The sequence below is a fragment of the Callospermophilus lateralis genome, chromosome 14 (genome assembly GCF_048772815.1).
Source record: "Callospermophilus lateralis isolate mCalLat2 chromosome 14, mCalLat2.hap1, whole genome shotgun sequence".
In the NCBI taxonomy this organism is placed as follows: Eukaryota; Metazoa; Chordata; class Mammalia; order Rodentia; family Sciuridae; genus Callospermophilus; species Callospermophilus lateralis.
Genome location: NC_135318.1, coordinates 34394997 through 34417470, shown reverse-complemented (window position 1 = coordinate 34417470; position 22474 = coordinate 34394997). Strand labels below are relative to the sequence as shown.

Sequence of the window (22474 nt, the reverse complement as noted above, 5' to 3'; positions counted from 1 at the left end):
CTAATAAATACTGATTATCAATAACTATAAGAAAGAAAGGTCCTCTGAGGTTTTTAATCATGTATCATAACTCTCCTTCAGGTGATAAACATAGAAATACCTATGCAGTACTCCTGGTCTCCATATAGTATTTTAATCACATACAGTTATTCTAGTTTTGATAAATGTTGGAGATGTTTCTGCCTTGTGGGAAGATGAATTTTGTTGATAGGGAAAGATTTACTGAGTTTGAAAATTTTACATTTGAAATATTCTTGTTTGTACCCAGTTTAAAATATTATCTTCAATGCAAATCATAAAATCAATTCTACTCTTTTATAATGAGTGAAACATTTTAATAAGATGCTTAAGCATACCTCATTACCTTCTTTTACTTTTGCTTTTTAATTTCTTAGATCTTACCTCTTTGTCATCTTTTGCATGGCTTACTACAGTTTGTAATCTGCTTATTCTGTGATTAGGATTTTCTGATTTTAGTATTGGTGATGTCTTATCAATGCCAGGAAAAAAATGAAATTTATATTTTAACATTTCTCATCTTCCCCCAAAATATGTGGTAGTTTTTATTTATTTAATATGGTGTATAATTAACTGGATGTTATGAATAATTTGGTATTGAATTTTAAATAAAGAATAAAAAATTGTTTTAAGTAGCTCATTAGGAAATATGAATATTGATAAGCTTGAACCCATGTATGTGCACACACATCCAAACTAATTCTTTTGCCAGCCAGTCATAAACAGTTATCAAGTTGGGTGATTGGCTAAATCTTAACCTCCACAATCTCAGCATTACATTCTTTTAAAGAAATAGTGATTCAAACAATTACTGCATTATTGAGTTCTCATATTCACAGCCAACTTTATATAGAAATCCTATAATTAATATGCTTCCTACTGGAATTTTTTTCAATTGTTTAAAAGACCCATCTCTGCAAATTGCGTGTGGAACTCTGCACAGGGATTTGAAAGAAATGGGCCCAGTGCCCAGAAGAATTAGGCCCTCCTACACTACTGGGCAAAAATATAATAATTAACAAAGAAAATGAGCCCATGGTAGAAAAGTATCTTAGAAATAGAAATACTTTGAAGACAGTAGAGATGTGAAAGTTTTCCAAAAGAGGTCTGCAGATGGGGCTCATGTACCAAGGAGAGCTTATCCAAGGGAAAATGAAAACAGCATAGAATTCAGATGGTAACCTGGAGCATGCTCTGTGCTTCTGATCATTTAGAACAGTTAGGTGTTTGTATGTCTCAGTCAAATTTGGCTGTCTTTGTTAATTGGACCAACAATCTAAATTTTTATCTTTTCCTTCATGGTGTCTTAATACTTTCAGAAACTTGTAGAAATTATTATCTTCTAGTTTTATTTACATTGAGTTTTTACTTTTTTCTTTTGCTATCTTTACTTTGTAGAAGCAGTCTCCCCGACATGTTCTTTCAGTTTCATCTATCATAATAAAAAGATTATGTCAGCTGTTTTAGAGTCATGAGAATAAAAAGGATATAAAGGAAATTTAATATTTATAAAATTTCAGAAAGGAGTAGTAGCACTATTGTCAGGGAAAATGCTAGAATGAAACACTGACTTTGAAACTTTTGTTCAATTCTGTTTTGTCTAACTGATGGAAGATAGCTAATTAATTCAGAATCATGACAAGTACTAGGATTAACTACACCAACCTGCCAAAAAGGCCCCATGTATTTGATTTGATTAAATATGTTCAGTCTTTAGTAATACCATGTAATTGACCCCAGCAGGTATGAGCTCATCTGGGTAGTGAGCCTTATTTATTCAAACTTGTGATAAAATTATGAAAAACATTTCAGAATATCATTTAAAAACCTTCATTATTTCATTCAAAAGCAAGCATCTTTTTGGCATGTCATTGCAAAAGACTCTAAAGAGGATATTAGTTTCATATTATAATTCTGAAGGAAATCTGTGAGATTGAGTTCCTTAGATAATAAGTTCAGACTCCGTGGATCTTAATTTTGAACCGACTTCCAACACTGGGTAAAGCACAGAGGAAATGATACCATATCAGTTTGTGTCCTTGAATAATGCTTTGTGGGCTTGGAAATAATGCATTTTGTTTTTATGCATTTGGCAAGGGAAATCTAAAACAATAACACATTTATAACATGATAGAAAAGTTTGTAACTGGCCTTTATTATGTTTGTATTAAACAGAAAAGAATTTTTTTAAACAAATTTTTGTGTGCTTCTATTATATTACACTACAATCTGTAGGCCACTATCTATATGTAGTCCAAATGAATATTATTTTAAAATTTTCTTTTGTAACTGTTTTATTTTAAAATTTATTTCTTTTATTAAAATCATGCCTGATTCAGGGAGATGACAGGGATCCTCCATATGCAGTAGAAAGAAATGCTTTATAATAGGTTAAAAGAGCTTTTGATTAGTCTTCATGTTACGGTAAAGGAAAAACAATTAATAAAATCTGGTCCATTAGATTTTTAAGCAGAGAAATTTGTATGATGCGGTTTCAGATTCACTTGTTTTATAGCTGATCCATTTTGGATTCATTGCATATGAAAAATATCTGAAGCTGTTTAACTGGATTATATTAGCACAGATGATCAAAGCAGCTTTAATTTCTGCTTTCCATTAAGGACTTTTTGGTGTATGTGCTGATTTGTGCTATAGTCTACATCTGCACATATGCATTTAATTTAAGTGCATCATGGATTTTGTATACCTAATCCTTCCAGACCTCTTGGCGAATCAATCTTGAGTTTTTCATAAATGTCACAATTTTCACTAAAATGAACCTGTAACAATATAAGTTTCGAAAGTCATTGTAACACTTTGATATGTTACATAAATGGGAAATGCACTTTTTAAAATGCTAGTTATTCTGTCATACACACTCCCCTTCAATTTTAGTATCTTCATTTGTACTGGATACTTTTATTATTTATGGGAATGCTTGTCTTCTAGAGTAAAACTCTTTATGTGCTGAAAGGAAATTAAGGAGGTTTGACTCTTTTACTCCATTATTGCAATTAAGAATTTAGCATCATCAGTGCCAAAGGACAAAAAGTGTTTCATTTGCCCTAGGGGGACAGGACAGTGATAAGATGATTTTTCGTCAAGGATCATTGGGTCGTAATTAAGTTACATTCATGGCTATTGCTTTTTGAAGGATGATTGGTAAATGACAGGCTTCATGTGCTTAGTACGGACAGTGTGCAGTAGGGTTTTTTCTCCCTCTGTCAGAAAATCCTGTTGAGCCTGATAATGTAAATGTGGCATTTTATTCTGAACAAAAGAGCAGGGAAATGAGCTATCTTGTCTAATCATTCAGTTGTTTAACACCGACTTCCAGTTTAGACTCAATTGGCTGGAAAGCACTTGACATGTGAAGTTAGTGCTGTTCGGAACGCATGTTTGAGTAAATTTTAAAGTAAGTGACAGCTAAATTGTACCTAGGGAAATTACAAAGCCTTCAACACAGTTAATTTTTTGGGGAGGATTAGTTGTAATTGCAACACCAGTCTCCTTGAAGATTCCTCATTTATAGATGATGAACAGAAAAAACATTTAGCTCTTTAAGGACAGATTCTCTTAACAGAATAATTTTTATGAAGATGATGGTTTCTCTTGAATTGGTTTCTCCCCATATTAAAATCTGCTGAAGATTTATAGAATAGTTTGTTTTTAGGATGTTGAGTTTGTTTTTCATTTCTTAAAAACTTTCCCACCCTCGGCTCCACTTTTCTCTATTGATTTCAGATTTGAGAGCTTTTCAATCAGTAAGGCCTTTAGGTAAATTGCCACTTCAATAACACTTTATGTGTAATATTGAAGCACTTTGTTCCAATTAAAAATAATATTTGTCATCTTTTTTTGTTGTTTAAATTAAATATGTGCTCTGAATTGAAAAGTTACTTCCCATGTATAAGTAAAGAAACTAAGTTGAGAACTATCGATAGGTGAATATAAACAGTTGTCACAGGTCATTCTGCTTTTAACAATTCAAGATCATGTAGAACACATAGATGATTTTACAGTTGTATCTATTAAAGAATTTATTTGAGTTAGGAGGGCTTTTTTTTTTTGGTACCTTGAAGGAAATATTATTTTTTATTTGTTCTAATTAGTTAAGCATGATCGTAGAATGCATTTGGATACATCATACATAAATGGAGTATAACTTCTCATTTTTTTGTGGGGGGGTTATACATGATGTAGAATTTCACTCGTCATGTTGTTATATATACACAAACAGTAATAATGTCAAATTCATTCTACTATCTTGAAGAAACTATTTTTATAATCATTAGATGCCTGCATCCTGCCTTGTATTTGCTTTTCTGTTGTTGATAATTATAGCATATTTTAATTTCATTTTAAAGACTAAAATAAGAAGTAATATTAGATTTGACATATAAATTTTGAACTTGCCTTTTGTATTTTCTTTTATGTAATAATGTAAAAATGTAGTTTCATATACAATCATATTTTTTTTAAAGGAACAATTGGTTCTAGAATGAATTTTGGTATGGTCCAAGTAAACCCATTCAAGATAATAAATGTAACTCTCTTTTTTTTAATAGAAACAGAATATTTTTAAAATTTCTATTTATTTATTTATTTATTTATTTATTTATTTATTTATTTATTTATTTATTTATTTATATGTGGTGCTGAAGTTTGAATCCAGGGCATCACTCATGCTAGGCAAATGCTCTACCACTGAGCCACAACCTCAGCCCCATAATGTAACTCTCTTAAGTTTTCCAATTACTTAGTGGTCTGCCGCTTTCCCATAAATGTGTGTATTTTTAAAAAATTTAGAATTACAGAATTATCTTTTCCCCCAAGTTTGCCTTTATTTTATAGACTCACAGAATTTTGACAAAGCTTACATTTTTAATTTGCATCAATAAAAATACTGCTTTTTTTAAAGCCAGGTGTGGTGGTGTAGGCCTGTGGACAAAGGCTGTGGCAGGAGGATCATGAATTTGATGCAAGCCTGGATAACTTGGCGAGATCGTATCGCAAAATAAAATTGATAAAGGGGCTGTAGACATAGCTTAGTGGTAGAATGCTTGCCTAACATGTGCAAGGCTCTGGGTTTAATCTCTAGTAATACAAATGCATACATATATATATACACATTAATAACTTTTTAAATGATTGGGTTTTTTGTTGTTGTTTTTAATATTTATTTTTTAGTTGTAGTTGAACACAATATCTTTATTTTTATGTGGTGCTGAGGATCGAGTGTGCTAGGCGAGTGCTCTACCGCTGAGCCACAACCCCAGCCCCTAAATAATTGTTTTTTATTTGCATATATAATTTTATTCATGAAAATTGTGTAGTTCATTGAAATTTGGGGGGGGGGTGGTATTTAAAAATGATATAGATTTTTATTTTAGAGATAGCAGTATGTTATAGAATTAATTTTCTTTTTGTATTCTTTGAGGTTTGTGAAAACCAGTGACTAAAATTTTTTTCAGGAATGGACTTTTAAAAACATGGATATAAAACTTAGAAATTATGTGTTTATATTGAAATAAGCACAGAATCAAATTTTGAATGTAGAATTAATATATCGACAGGATGTTTTCAAGGATAATTGTTATTTTTGAGAAGAATTTAAAATCATTTCTGTTATACAAAGAAAATCATAAATCACATTGAGTCGCAGAAGTTAGAAGTATATCGATTGGAAATGTGTTGTCCCACATTTTGGCCGAGAAGCAGTTTCTACGTTTTTCCTTTTGCTATGTTGCAACTCTTTATGATTTTATTCTGTCTTATAAAAATGGTATTTTCACATGATTTTATCTGCTGGTGTGAAACATGTGAATAGATGATCCTAATCAACACAGATCCACAGACCCTTGGGAGGGGAACCCAGCCATTTTTGTGATAACCTGTTTTTTATCACCACTTCTAGGAGTCTGAGCCATATGTAGTACTTATGGGTTGAGATCCACATCCAAAGTCCTATGAATATACAACTCTGTTCATGGCGATGCTAATTTTAGATGCTTTTCACATTTTTTTAAAATATTTTTTTTAAGTTGTAAATGGACACAATATCTGTATTTATTTATTTTTACGTAGTGCTGAGGATCAAACCCAGTGCCTCACACATGTGAGGCAAGCGCTTTACCACTGAACTGCAGCCCCAGCCCCGCTTTTTTCACATTTTTTATTTCCAGCACCAAGTTTTCAAGCTTTTATAGGCAAGGCAAATGATGACAAAGTATGGGAGAAATGTACGTTTTTATCTTTTTAAAGTGGCATGATCCACCCACAAGTCAGCATGCAGTTTAATGGAGACAGAAAAGAACCAGTTAGTCATTTATTTCATTTCTGTCTTCAGTACACTTTGTATGAAGTGTCCACTATAGATGTCTAATTGATTTTATTGGCAATCCTAAGAGCAGTAACATTGGTACTTAAAATTACTAACAAATGTATGGATTATTTCCATTTTGCTATTTTTGTCTGTTATTGTTCTGAGCATGTGTAATCTTCTGAAGGATATATTTGGAGACCAGAGACATTAACATGTCGCTTTGATTGACAGAACAATTATGCATTCATTTATTGATAGGTTTGACCTAATTTAGGGCAAATAAAAGTGAGACAATACCATTCTAGTTTGGGGATTGATCTGAAAAAGCAAATCTTGCCAGTTTAAAACAAAACAAACATCAATATGTATTAGTTGTACTCTTAAAAATGCTTTAGTAGTTTTCCACTCAGTGGAATTGTAGAAAGGCAATAACTGAACCTGTGTCTGAACAAGGAAAAATACTGATTATATAAAGCTTTATATCATATGTGGTAGCTACTATAGCATTTCTCTTGTATGACAGTAATCTAGCCTGCAGCATCTACTTTCAGTTTTGAAATTAACCTGTAATTTAGTCTTCACCCCAAATGACAAAAATTCAAATGACTCTGTGGGGTGCCAGAAGATGCACTGTAAACAGGGCTTAGGAAGGGGATAAGGTAGAGTTCCATCAGGATTGGCTCATTTTCCCTGTGTCAGTATTATTGTACTGAAATTAACACTTCTTCATTCTATTTTACTTTTTTAGTACAGCTTAAAATCTTAATCTAGATAAAATAGTAATCTGATCTAGGGCAACGTAACATTTGCATAATGGACAGGCTATAATAGGAAATTTGAAAAGACTTTTTTTGTGAAAACTGATGTGAATGTAAGAGAAATTTATATTCTTTACAAAGATACTGTTAATTTCACTAGTTATACTTTGTCTCTCTCTTTCTGACCATGCTTCTTTTTAAATCTATTACATACTCTATTTTTAAAAAAATCTTTAATTTCTTATACCAGATTGTAACACCTTAGTAGATTATGCAGACAGCAGTGCTTTTCATGTGCAATGAGATGCTTTGAACTGAAAGTAGAAATCCAAAGACCTGTCACCAATACTTTCCTCTGTCTACTTAGTTGCTTTAGGCAAATAAGTCAATCTCTAAATGCCTTAGTTTCTTCATCTCTTTAAAAATAAAGAAGGTGGCAAGTAGAATTGGATTCTATAATATCTATAGCTCGTCTAAGGTCTCACATATTTCTCAAGCTGCCATTTTTCTTTGAAAGGAAAAACGATACTTTTTAAGCACCCACAAAATATATTTCTACATTCTTGTCTAAGAAACTGACTGAAATGAAAATAACTTTATTTTAATTTATTGTCATGTAAAACAAATACTTTGACTTTATAACTGGAAATAATTTTTTTTTTTGAGAGAGATTTTTTAATATTTATTTTTTAGTTTTTGGCGGACACAACATCTTTGTTTGTATGTGGTGCTAAGGATTGAACCCGGGCTGCACGCATGCTAGACAAGCGTGCTACTGCTTGAGCCACATCCCCAGCCCTGGAAATAATTTTTAAAAGTTTAATCTCTAAGGAAAAAATATTTAGAGTTCTTCTAGAATTCACTGATTCACAAGTGTATCCTAGTTTTAGCAATAAGTTCCTGTATACATGAATCTGAGGCTATTTCCTACTCATCTGGTAATATGGCAGTCTGAAAAATATTATGGTAAAGTTGAAAAGTGCTTAAAAATTCCTTGGTAGCTATGGGGACTTAATAAAGTTTTCTAAATCTGCAGTTTATCAAAGGCCATAAAAGCCTTTAAGTAGCAGTTGAGAAAAATATTTGACAGTAGTCCTTGTTTTGAGAAATAATATATTCTTATGACAACTTCTTACATATAGTCAAATTTTATTTATAATAAAATCAGAGAATGCCTTCCATCTATTTTGACCTTTCTTTCTTCCTAAGTACCTTTAAGCATAATAATAAAAGGTAAAGCAAGGAAATAAATAATAAAAATAATAAAAGGAAAATAGTGAAGTTTAGTTTACATTTTGATTGATCTCTGTGCATCTCTAAACTTATTGAGAGCTACACTGAATTTCAATATACCTTATTTATTTATCTTAATTTTTCCCCCCCAAGGGATGACTTGTATGCTGCTCTTCAAGCTACCATTGACTGCTATGAAAAGTATAAAATATTACCAAGGATTCATGATGTCTTATGTAAACTTATAGAGAAAGGGGAGACAGATCTAATCCAGAAAGGTAAGTTTCCTAAATGTAGTTGGATTTTTTTTCTTGCTTGCTTGCTTAATTTGAACGTGAAGAGAAAATTTAACAGAAGACAAGCACATTCAGAGATGCTTTGTGGCATTTCAGAATTGAAAAGAAATGTATCAGGTAGATTTTAAATATTGTAAATGTCCCTTGATTTTCGATAAATGTTTCTTTTACAAAAATTATCCCCTATTATTTATTGTGCTCGACTTCTTGGCACTCTGCCTTTATGAAGATTTTCTTTAACCTTATCCTCACCATTTCTCTTTGAAGTTAGTCTTAGGTATTTGATGTTATATATGAATACTTTTAGATAAGGAATATGACAGAAAATTGGTTGGTAAAGCTATGTTCTTGAAGTTATTCTTGATATTCTTTTTTTTCCCCCTAAGTTGTAGATGGACACAGTACCTTTATTTTATTTTTATGTAGTACTGAGGATCGAACCCAGTGCCTTCCACATGAGAGGCAAGCAGTCTTCCACTGAGCTATAGCCCAGCCCTTTATACTCATTTTTAAGATAAAGGTTTTTAAAAATTTATCCAGATCTTCATATGATATTGTCTTTTAATTTTTTTCTTCTAATACATATTTTTTTCTTTCCTCCTATCTAGCAATGGACTTTGTGAGCCAAGAACAAGGTGAAATGACGATGCTCTATGATCTCTTCTTTGCTTTCCTACAAACAGGAAATTACAAAGAGGCCAAGAAGATCATTGAGGTGTGATTTTAACTACAGTATTCTAATTGTACAGCTATTTAGACTCTTAATTAGAATACATTTAAAATTTTTAACCTTTAATTACACTTGTTCTGATTCATGTTAATAGAATTCAGTGCCAATAATGGGGTGGGGGGGGAATCGGCCAGCTTCCTTATTGTATATAATTACAGTTCAGAAAAGGCAGTCTGGTTGTATATTGAATTTGTTTCCTCACTTTGTTAAATTCACTATTATATATCAAAATGATATTTGCATATTAAATCTTGGATTGTGGAACAATTAAATTAAACTGGCATTCCTGGGTGTAAAGTTGCTAATCCTCTTTGCCAAAGAATTCTTTGTTCTTAAAAGCAGTAGAATTTAATTTGCTGCAGACCATGCTCAGATTTATTTGTAATGCTTGTCTACAAGTTAATCAGCCAAACAAGTGCTGTCTGCCACTGTTTGGCATTTAATTTAAATTTTCTTTTTCTTTCCTCGCTATGGTAAGCAGCTTATGGGAAATGGTAGGTGACAAACCTGGCCTATTTAGGATTAGTATATTTTATCTAGGCTTTACTGAAATTTTTGTTACTGGAATTGATAAGGCAAAGGGCAACTATAAAGTCCATCCAAATTGTGATTAATTTCACCATTAAACAAGTCTTTGTCCAGTAAGAAAATAAAGCATTCTACAGAAGGTAGACCCATTGCTTTAAGAAAAATTAACTTCATGATATTAAAACTGTTCACTTACAACTACAAAAGTAATCACATTTCTTTGAAATCATACTTTGCTTTTACTCCATGTCCTTTTCCAGAAATGTCAATGGTAGGCAGGACACAAAGTTGGTATTTGGCCTCCTTGTATATATGAATGACTCCTTATCCTGAAACTTGGAGTATAGGCTTACAATCCAGTTTTCTCTTAATGTTTCTCTTAATGTTTTTCGAAGAAGAGAAAAGTCTAATGTGGAAAAAGAAGACTGTAAAATTAATTCAGAACTTCTCTTTCTCTGTCTTATGATTCAGATCTGCCCACCTGTCAGTATCTTAGTACTTCTTTAGTAGTTCATTTGTATTTTCTAGAAAATGGCATAAATTCTTCCATTGCAAGTATGCAGTGAATCTAAAAATGAGAGTAGTTGTGTTGCTTCTTGATTTACTGCACTGTATGCGTGGTCTTAGTATTAGCAGGTCACTGATCAGAGTAGAAATGGAGCTTGGGTTTTCAGACAATAGCAATGAAAGATTTCTGCAGGAGGAAAGTATGTTCCTTTCTCTGTGTAATAAGCAAGATATAATAGAAAAAGCCACAGGCATTGGAGTAGTCCTCCTTTTACCATCTATTTGCTTGCATGATAATGGACAAGTTACTAAACCTTTTTAAGCTTCCTCATCTGTAAAAGGGAATATATGTCTTTAAGATTCAATCACATAATGTATGTAAAGCAGCATGCATGTTTCCTGGATTATGGTAAGTGATCAATAATATTAATTCTCTTTGCCTCTTGAAGGTGGGGATTGTGTTGTCTTCTTTTCCCCACATAATTTTCCTTAGCCTAAAGTACATGCTTTCACACAAATTGTCAGAAGACTGTCTCTTAATTACTTTAGAGCTTTGCTAGTATGCATCATTTAGGAATAACTGTCTTCTGACAACAGAATTTTCAGAGTGGATTGTACAAAATTGTTTAAAGGATGAAGAATAACTGTACAGACCCACTGTAATAACCAAAGAAAAGATAGCAAGATGTGTAATATATTAGAATATCCTGAAGGGTTTTTTTCTGGGATTTTAAATAATGGTTCATTGAGGATGAATTAAGGTGGGAATTTGCTTTTTTGCCATTAAAATTCAAGATATAAAGTTGTCTAAGGATTATTGAAAATATAAAATGTAATGAAAATTAATGACCTCAGACTGTAGAAGCAATACAAAAGAATTCTGTAAGTATTGAGTAACATTCTTATCATTCCTCCAAAAGTAATAGGGTCTTACCAATGGGTAGATTTCTGTGCAGTTGAATTTTCGAAAGCTTTTTTGTATTTGAAACACTATGGGTGATGAGATAAGCCAGACCTAAAAATGCATACATTAAATGATTTCTGTGTTTAGATAGATAGGACCTGTTTTGTTTTCAGAATGAGTTTTTGTGTGTGTGTGTATGTCTATACATATATACACATATATATATTTACATATCATGTATTATAGATAATACATTTAACATTTTGTTTCTACACATAGATTATTATAGAAGAGTGGAAATAGCTAATTTTAAAATATTCTGTATTTTCTGAGTTTTCCACAATAAGCATATTTACTTATACATTTAGAAAAATTATTATTTTCTTCCAAAAGGAAAGAGTAAGAGAAGAAAGCAAATATCAGAACGTTATCATCTAGATTAATAGGGGCTTTTGGCAGTGAGATTAATAAAGATCTGAGTTAGGACAGTGGTTGTAGAAGGTTTTAAGATTCTTGTGTGTTTGTTTTTTACAGTGGAATGCATTTTGATATATTTTACACAAATGGAGTACAACTTCTCATTAAGATTCTTTACTTAGTCATCCCAAATGATATGTAGTAATTGAAGTACAGTCACCTTAGTGAACAGAAGGTGGGGTGAATTAATAGAGGCATAAGACAAACTAGGCTCTGATTCAGATCCAGTATAGTCTCTTCTATCATGAAGATTGAGATGAGGCATTGGCAGATTTCACTTGAAATTTCCTGAATGCAGTTCTTTAACAATAAGGCAGTTTAGCATTTGAGCTGCTTCCCAGTTTGACCATTTCCTCTCTCCCTCTTTTTTTCCTTCCCTCTTTCTGTTCATTCCTCTCTTTCGCCCTCCCTTACTTTAACAAATAATTATTGATCATGTCATATTGGCTACTTAAAAGACCATCCTTAAAAAATATAAAATTCAGTGTGTGCCAGGTGTGGTGGCACACATCTGTAATCTCAGTGGGTCTCGAGGCTAAGGCAGGAGGATCACCGGGTTCAAAGCCAGCCTTAGCAATTTAGCAAGGCCTCAAGCCAACTAGGGAGACCCTGACTCAAATATTTATTTAATAAAGGGTTGGTACTTAATCAGTGATTAAGTACCCCTGGGTTCAATCCCCAGTAAACCCTCCTCCCTTTTGATCAAAAGGCAGTAGTTTTATGCTAGGAATAGAGCTCAGTGGCAGAGCCCTTGGCTAGGATGATTGAGGCCCTAGGTTCAATCCCCAGTACCATACACACAAAGCAATAGTTGCTATAAAATAAAGTGTTGTAGAAAAGATCTGTTTCAGTCTATTGTTTTTCCAAGGTAATGCTCTTTGGAAGGAGAACTGCAAGATTAATCGGGCTGGGTACAGTGGCACATTCCTTAAATCCAAGTAATGTGGGAGGCTAAGGCAGGAGGATCTCAGATTCAAGGCCAGCCTCATCAAATTAGTAAGAGTCTAAGCAACTTAATTAGATCCTGTCTGAGAATAAAAATAAAAAGGGATGGGGATGTCACTTAGTGGAATTGTCTAGTACATTATTAAACACTTAACAAATGTAAGTTTGATTCCCTTCATTTTTCTTTTTAAATTTTATTATTATTACTTTTACAGTTCTGCTTAGGTTGCTGAGTCTGACCTCAAACATGATCTTCCTGCCTCAATCTCCTGAGTTGCCTGGATTACAGGCATGCACAACCACACCCAGCTCTATATGGCATATATAACATTGTTTCCTTTTTTTTTTTTTTTTTCCTGTAGTTGTAGATGGACAGAATACCTTTATTTTGTTGGTTTATTTTTGTGTGATGCTAAGGATCGAACCCAGTGCCTCACACATGCTAGGCAAGTGCTTTGCCACTGAACTATGGCCCCAGCCCCGAAGTCAACCCTTTTGTCTCTTCTGCAGACTCATCTTCTGGGAACTGTCTAGTTCTTTCCAGCATTCTTATGGCACATTCTGGAATTCATTATGTATGCCATTGAGGAAATGTTTACAAATGAGTTTTAAAACTTACATGAGTATGTCAGATACAGTTTATTAAATATATTCTATAGCTCTCCAATTATGATCATTTTTTACACACACACCCCCATGGAAACAAGTAGAATTATACATCTTATTATTTAAAATATGTCAAGTATAAAAACTGATTGTTAATGCCATTGCTCATTTAGTCTTTTTTGTGGTTTTTCTGTTCTTTTATTCAATGCATAATTCACTTGGCTAGTATGATTGAGGCCCTAGTTTCAATCCCCAGCACCACAGTTTTTATACAGTTGAAATGAGTTGAATCATGTATCTTACCTAATACTTTCTTCACCTGTCAACACTGCTTCTCAATTCCCCTCCAGTGAACTCCTCTAATATCATAACTCCTCTCATTTTTGGGGGGTGGGAGGACGGTATGGGGATTGAACTCCAGACCCTCAACCACTGAGCCACATCCTAGTCCTATTTTGTATTTTATTTAGACACAGAATCTCACTGAGTTGCTTAGCGCCTCGCTTTTGCTGAGGCTGGCTTTGAACTCGTGATCCTCCTTCCTAAGTCTCCCAAGCAGCTGGTATTAATAGGCATGCGCCACCGCACCTGACTAATCATTATTTTTAATGGTCACATCATCCACTATAAATGAATTAATGTTTATTTGTCCCTTTCTTCTTTGAGGAAAATTTTTATTGTAATTAGAAATAATCATGATTCATATCTTTATTAACTACAGTTATACTTGGTTTTCAGATTATTTACTTTAGATCATTTCTCAGGACTGGGTCAGCTGCCCCTACCATTTTCAAAGTGCCTGATAGATAAAGACAGAAATGCTAATGTCTTTGGAGGTGAGGACTCCTTTGTGGTTCATGGGAGAAAAAATTTTTGAGTTGTTAGTCAAACGTTCCTTTTGCTAGAAACTCTGGTAAAATAAAATGACATTTCTCTGTAAATAAACAAAAATAACTTCAGTACTTTAATTGTATTTTAAAGTACTTTAGTCACCTCCCAGGAAGGGAATGTTGCTATTTAAGATAAAGTAACACTTATTGAATATTTCAGTTTGTATTTAAAGACTGGACATTAAATCCAGGGATACATGATGTACATAAGATACAAAGTTAAATAATAGTATGAAATGTTAAATAACTGTATCAAAGGCATCTTTAAGGAAATATGTCACTTAATTTATCTCTGACTGAATGCCTGTCATATGCCAGGCACTGCTAGTTATCAGTGCAGTCCAGAGATGAGAAAGATCCTGCTTTAAATGAAACCAGCATTTCTTAATGCAAACTCTTCCCCTGGGGCTCAAACCTAAATTATCAGGTGAACAGTATAACTAATAGTAATTCTTTTATGCTGCACAGATAGTTTTAATGTACATCTTTATATTAGCCTCACAGAACTACTTTTAGAAGTAACTAGGGCAAAGCTTTAAGGACCAAATATGGGCTGTGGAGCTTCTTTATTAGTAGTACCATGGAGTTTGAAATCAGGCCCTGATTTCCCATTTTCTGTCATTTCTCCTGTTTCATCCCTACCTCCGTGACCTCCCAATACCTCAGTATCTGAACTATCAAAACAACTTACCTTTCTCTTTTTCAAGTTAAACTTTCTGTCTCATCTAATTTCTCCCCGCTTCCACCCTGTAGCCAGAGTAAATTTGCAGTCTTCTCAGTGGAGGAAATACTCTCTGTTCATGGCTTTTGGGTTAAGACCAAAAGTTGGGGGCTGAGGTTGTGGCTCAGTTGGTAGAGTGCTTGCCTAGCATGTGTGAGGCAGTGGGTTCGATTCTCAGTACCACATATAAGTTAATAAATAAAGGTCAATCAACAACAAAAAATAAAAATTAAAAAAAAGAAGACCAAAAGTTGGTATTCTAGTGGTTTCCCAATTTTTGTTACTCTCCTCTTTGTTCTTCACTCTACCAAATTCAGGGCTTTTATCCCAATTTGCCTTCCTTAATAGGCCAGGATGGATCCCATATGTACAGAGTACAGAGTAGAGATTAGAGCTAGTTTTTCCTACCCTGACTTTCAGAATGTCAAGTTGTGTCAGTTCTCATGCAAATTCAAATCCCTATCCCATGAGTTAGTTTACTATCTCCTCTGTAATACCCAGGGAAACAAATCATGTTTAGTTTATGATGCACTGTTTCCTTGACTCCATCAGCCATATTTTCCTGCTTATTAGACATGATATTCATATCTGTACTGAAGATTTTAGACAGAGGTATAATTGCTAAAATGCATAGTAAGTGCTATGATACCTCTCTCTTTCCTTGCTCTTTCTTACCTATGATGGCAAATAGTTGAGCTGGATTCTTGTGTTTGTTCTTGGAAAACCTGTGCATGATTTTTTTCTTCTTACTCTGCAGGACATGAGGCTAGAGTGGGAATTTTGTTGACGTTATTGTTTTCCATTTTTCACTTAAATTATATGATCAAGAAAACTCAAAGTATGTGAAAATTTTCAGTCACATTTAAGATGATCTTTCTTTAGATTAAAGTACAGTGGGAAAAAAATTCTTCATTTCTTTTTACTTTAAAAGTAATAATTGTTTGATGATCTGTTTTTACTGATCTACGTAGAAGCTTGTTATGATACCAGCAGATTTAAATCAGAATAATGTAATGAAACTAGTATAATAGGTTACTTTTTTGTGCTGATCAGTAAACGCAGAGATGTGTTTTGAAGCACAGTAACTCAGGTACAAACAAACATGCCAGTTTTTCTAATATAATAATTATTTATCTTCTCTATGTATTAAATAAATTTTATGTAGCAAAATACAGAAAGAATTATATAAGTGAGTTCATTGTTTTAATTAACATTAACTGGCTTTTGATGTTATATTTCACATCCCAATTAGAATTCTGTTCTTCTCTTCTCCATGTTTTTATTACATTTTCTATTTCTGCTTTCAACTTGGAGTGTTTAAAATTCAATAAGATGTTAAGAGATAAGCCAGAAATGTTGACTATTACAGCAGCCTAGGAGATTTAGTTAATCTGACCTAGATGTTCTTTTGAGGATTGAGATTAATATGTGAAAACAGTTCTCAATTTCAAAATGAAACATAGGAAGATCTGCTGTATAAGTCAGTGTCCTGCTGATGACAGGCAGATTAATCAGCCACAAACAGGAAAAGTTTACCTTGACAAGTTGTGCTATTTAGATCTTTGGCATTTGGATCAGAACTGATATTGAAAGTTGTAAGTGAATGTAGCCCTTGCATTTTGCCATGTTCTAAAGAGGATTATTTGCTAGTTTTTCAAGGGCTTTTTGTATACATTGATGTTGGTTTCATTTTCATTTTGTAATGCATGTGAAGCAAAACAGATGTGAGGAAAGTCTTGAATAGAAATTGTGTCTGAATATGATATTAATGATATTTAAGAATATATTTCAATGGTTAATTTATCATTTATTTTTTTTTATATCCCAGAATGTGGATATTTGCACCAATAGAATGAGAACACTTAACCCAACTTATACTGTATTCATTTTCCCATCTTTCTGCCAAAGCTGTAAGATGTTAGTTCTGCCTCAGTTTTTAATTTAACATTGTATAATGTTATTTTGTAAAATTAAAAATAATGGGAAGCAGGTTGGGGTTGTGGCTCAGTGGTAGAGTGCTTGCCTAGCATATGTGAGGCCCTGGGTTCAATCCTCAGCACCACATATAAATAAATAAATAAGCACCACATATAAATACATAAGTAAATAAATAAGCAAGTAAGTAAATAAATAAATAGTGTTCATCTACAACTAAAAAATTTCAAAAAATAATGGGAAGCCAGTCATGTTGGCAAATGTGTGAAGTCCCAGCTACTCAGGAGGTTGAGATAGGAGAATCACTTGAGCTTAGGAGTTCAAGGGCAGCCTAGGTAACATGGCGAGATCTCTGTCTTTAAAATAATAATATAATTATGGAGACTTACGAGTAAGAGATCAGGGATACCTGGTTACAGCAACAAAGCCAAGTAGAGAAAGCAAGAAAGGTCCCTCCTCTATAGTAGAGCAGCCAATGATGATGAGTTTGTGGTTGTCTTATCATAGCGTTATGATGGAAATGCAGTGTTTAATGGTGAAACCTTCTAAGAGATGCTGAAAATACTAGAGGCAGAAGGACAAATCCTGGGAATTATGTTGACATAGTTTTTCTTTTTATCATAATACAACATTGTGAAATATATTCCTGAAGCCAAGAGTTATTGACTAAATAATTTGTAAACACATGTTTAAATTTTTGAAGCAAATGAAGACTGCAAACTAATTTTTGAAGACTGCAAACTAATTTTAAGTACTTTGCTCCTTAAACATTTAGTTTTACATGTTAGGTAGCATTTTTTTTAATTGTTAGAGTACTTTTTTACCACTGTAAACTTTATAAGAATGTTTCTTTTAAAACTGAAAGCTATTGGTTTGTTATTGTGACAATTGTTAATAGTCCATGCAATGGGTTAATAATTTTTGTCTCCTGAATTTGTTGGGATCTCTTTTGAAGTGTGTGCTGAGGGGAGAGAGGGAGAGTCGGGGGGGGGGGGGGACAACCAAGAACATGATGCACATTTATGTTTAATTTGATATATATCGGGGTAAATTATTTCATCACTTCTTTTTTTGGGTGGAGATCCTGGGGCATTCAACTACTGAGCCACATCCCCAGTCCTGTTTTGTATTTTATTTAGAGACAGGGTCTCACTGAGTTGCTTAGCACCTCACTTTTGCTGAGGCTGGCTTTGAACTTGGGATTCTCCTGTCTCAGCCTCCTGAGCCACTGGGATTACAAGCGTGCACCACTGCACCTGGCCATCAATTCTTTTTGAACTAAAGAAAAGTATAACCATTTTCTTTATTAAAGATTTATGGAATGAATATTGACCAGCAAACCAGCATTTTCAAATAACCTGAATCTTTTAGATACAAGTTAAATATAGGTCACATTTTATGCTCTGTTTTAATCCTTATTGTAGGTCTTTAATAACTGTGGAATTACATTTATAGGTTTATTTTAGTATACTCTCTTTGAGGAAAAATATAATATTTAACTAAAGCTTACCTGTGTGATATGATTATTTTATTTTTCAGACACCAGGCATTAGAGCTCGACCTACAAGACTTCAGTGGTTTTGTGATAGATGTATTACTAGTAATCAGGTTTGTCTTTAATTTCTGATATCTGAACTACTTAAAACTGAGAAGAAAGCATATGTATTACATGTCATATGACCGTTTGGGGATTTCCAGCAATAGAGCATTGTGGAAGTGATATTAACTTGGTTATTCTTCAAATAAGTGATAGCTCATTTGTTTCTGTAGTTAACCTGGGCCCTGAAGATTTTAACTTGCTTTGTCTCAGTTGCTTTGAGCAGGCTGACTTTACCTGGCAATTTAACCTGCTTTAGTCCTTAGTGATTGGAGAAGTTACCTAATAGAACCCAATGGAATTTCTGCTTTCCTTACCCCCGCAGTGCAAGTATCTGTTCACATTGTACCAAGTAAAAGCCACAGGAGTGTAATGTGTGGATAGAGGAATATTTTCATTAACTCACAATATGCTTGAATTCTCTATACCCTGTTCTCTGCCCCAGACATCTTTAATTCTCCAAAATGTACCTTGATGAAAATTCTCTTATTTTGTGTTCTTGACTCCAGAGGGTCCAATAGCCCTTTAACTTTAAAGAAAAAAAAAATTTAATTGTGGTAAAATATAAATATAACAACATTGTTTTAACCATTTTTAACTGTACAATTCAGTGACATTAAGTACATTCACGTGGTTGTACTAAACCCTTAAGTTTTTTAAGTGAAGTTAATCTGCCCCGTGCGTAAAGATAATTTGGATTATTCAACTGCTCTCTGTCTATTGTAAAATACATCTTTTACCCAATATAAATCTACCTGTTAATCTTATTTTTAAGGTTGAAGCTCTGGAAAAATTAGTGGAGCTGACACAAAAGCTATTTGAGTGCGATAGAGACCAGATGTACTTCAGTCTACTAAAACTATATAGTAAGTGATTTCACTGTTTCTCGTGTTTTCAGTTATTTGGTATGTTGAAGGCATTGGCAGGAAGCGGGAGTATCAAACTTTGAGGAAACTCCAGGGATTGACAAATGTGGAGTTTTCAACAGAGGCTAGGTTGAGCTTTTTCACAGTATGTTACATTGTATTATTGGATATTGTGTAATCTCTATAATTTCTGACGTTGATACTGGACTAATGAAAAGGTAAAATCTTCATCCTCAGTTGTTCTCTTCTTGTGTTCCTAGAGCCCAGAACTGTGGGTGACTCATGTTCCATGCTGTTAAGGACTTACAAACTCACCCATGCCCAACTGGCCTAATTCCCTTCCCACCCAACCTTCTCTCTTTATGTAATGGGAGACTGAAGTTAAGGTATATAAAGGAAGAGGGCTTCTTTTGGTATTTTTTCATTCTTTAAAATGAGAGTGTCCTCACAAAAAGGAACCAAGAAACATGATGTAGCCAAGATACCACTAGGAATGTGTGATCAGGGTTAAATGGTACCTTCAATGTTGATTTTTAAACTGATACTACTTCTTTTTTAGTGTTTTTCACCTTTTAAATAGAATTTATAGAAGACCATTGGTTTGGACTGAGCTCCTTTTGCACCAGGCCCAGCAGACCAAATCAAAATGTAGTTACTCGTGCTGAAGGTCTACAAACCAAATCCAACCTTTCCAGAACTCAGGAGACCTGAGAAAAAGATGATAGCCAAATCCCCAAACAGACCAGTTTTAGCTGACATATGATAAGAAGGTCCCCTCTACTTCAGATTTACAAGAAAAGAACTTTTGAAACACCCATTCTACTTTTTATTTTTTCCTTCAGCCCTCTTTTGTCTATAAAGTTAAACTCCTCTGCTCAGCCTATTGGAATACTTATTCTATTTTATACGATGAGGGTTTGCCCGGTTTTATCAGGAGAGAAAAAAGCCAAGTAAGATCTTTAAATTGAAATAGAAGAGAAAATAAAATCTTCATTAGAACCATAGAATTTTGTTTTTTGGTACCAGGAATTAAACCCAGGGTGCTTTACTACTAAGCTATCCCTAGCCCTTTTTATATTAATTTTTTTATTTTGAGACAGGATCTGCCATGTTGCTGAGGCTGGTCTCAAACTTGCAATTCTCTGGTCTCGGCCTTCTGAATCCCTGGGGTTACAAGTGTATACCACCATACCTGGCTTAATGGGACATTTTGAGATGAAACTAATCCTTCTTTTTCATTTAAATCCTGAAGTAGATGTATCAGTCACTCACTTTAGTACTCATCAACATATTCATGTGTATAGATCCTTTTGCAGAAAGATGCATATCTATTTACATACTTAATGTGTAATTTTTTTAAAAATTTAAAAAAATTTTTTTTTTTTTGCGACAGGGAGGATACCAGGGATTGAATTCAGGGGCACTTGGCCCCTGAGCCACATCCCCAGGCGTATTTTGCAGAATCTGAGTTGCATAGCGCCCTGCTTTTGCTGAGGCTGGCTTTGAACTCACGATCTTCCTGTCTCAGCCTTCTGAGCCACTGAGATTACAAGCATGCACCACCATGCCCAGCTGCCACAATGGTTTCTTTAAAATGATATTTTTAAAAATATTTATTTTTTAGCTTTTTAGGTGGACACAATATTTTATTCTTATGTGGTGCTGAGGATCGAACCTAGTGCCTCACGCATGCCAGGCAAGCGTGCTACTACTTGAGCCATATCTCCAGCCCCTAAAATGATATTTTTTACTCAGTTATATTTTATAAGCATTTTTATTAATCATCTACAAACGACTAATATACTGAATAGATATGCTAGGACTTAGTTAATCAGTCCCCTTTTGCTTGGCATGTGAATAAATTTCAGTTTTCCATGTTATAAAACAATAGCACATTATTCCTCTATGTGTTTATATCGTTGTTTATACCCTTAATTGTTTCTGTATGGCTAAATTCTTAGTATATATACTTAAGGGTAAGAAGTGAATGTGATTTCTGAAAATTTTGACTTCTTTTACCAAATATTGCCCTCATATATTTATACCACTATACACATTTGGGAGTTTTACCGTCCCTTTTTATCATTGGAAGCTTTATCTTACTTCTTGATGATTTAAATAAAATATGACTTTCTTTAAAATGAACATTACAATTTTTGGTTAATTCGAAGCACACACTTTACATTGTAATTCTTAAAACTTTGGCTTCAATGATGATATGATGTAACATAGGTGAATGTGTAAAATAAAAAGCTTGTTTTAGACTCTTAGGATGCTAATTCACTTTTCCACCCATTTCTGTTTCATTTTAAAGAATTATCTTATGCTTAAATTTGTAATTTATGCAAACTTTTTAAAAAAATCCAATATACTGATTTTTATATTCAGATGTAACAACCCTGAAGATATAAAGTTAGTGCTCCCCTGGGAAAGTGGGGTGTGAGAATGTGAGGTGAGGCAGGAGTCCTGGGCAGGCCCAGAGGCAGCAGACCACACATACAAATTTTTACTCAGTTGAGCTTTTATTGTTGCTAAAACAAACAAAACAAAGAAAAAAGAAAATTCCCTCGAGGAATAGGCAGTCTCTGAGTTATCAAATCATTTTCTTCTTGATTCCGCCTATCTGTTCTGTTAGATACATGCCTCCAGTTTTTTCTTGCTCTGAATATGAGCCGGTGGTCAAAGGAGCTCATTGGGAATCTGTTTTAGGAAACCTTACTGGGAAGTATACTTTTCAACCCTGTTTTTATGCTTCCCGCCTTCTGTATTGCCATAAGTAGATTATCTGGTTGTAATAGCCCTTATCCTTTTCTTTCTGAAGAAAAAGCAAACTCCTCTTTTGTAGCCCCTTATTTGTTTTGCCCTCTGACTTGGATTACAACCTAAATATTGTTACATGGACACAGTATATTAGAAAAGCTACACATGGTATGGAATAATATATAAAATGTATTATTATACTTGAAAAATTAATATTTTCCTGAAAAAATAATTTGTTTGACCTATGAAAATTTTTTTATGAGCTGTTCTTTTTCATGTTATGATTTTAGCCTCTGAAAGGGGTTGTGTCAAGTACTTGAAGTATTTGTTTTTCTTTTCTGATATTGAAGATCAAATCTAGGGCCTCATGCATGCTAG

At 33.6% G+C, this 22474-nt stretch overlaps 1 protein-coding gene across 1 annotated transcript in view; it reads left to right on the top strand.

Moving 5' to 3' along the window:
* Lrpprc (leucine rich pentatricopeptide repeat containing) overlaps positions 1-22474 on the top strand; it is a 107223-nt gene that overhangs the window by 58998 nt on the left and 25751 nt on the right. Inside the window, exons 24-27 of the mRNA XM_076834038.2 lie at positions 8488-8612; positions 9239-9345; positions 18413-18481; positions 19246-19336. Coding sequence (XP_076690153.2) covers positions 8488-8612; positions 9239-9345; positions 18413-18481; positions 19246-19336 — 392 coding nt within the window. The remainder of the gene's footprint in view (positions 1-8487; positions 8613-9238; positions 9346-18412; positions 18482-19245; positions 19337-22474) is intronic.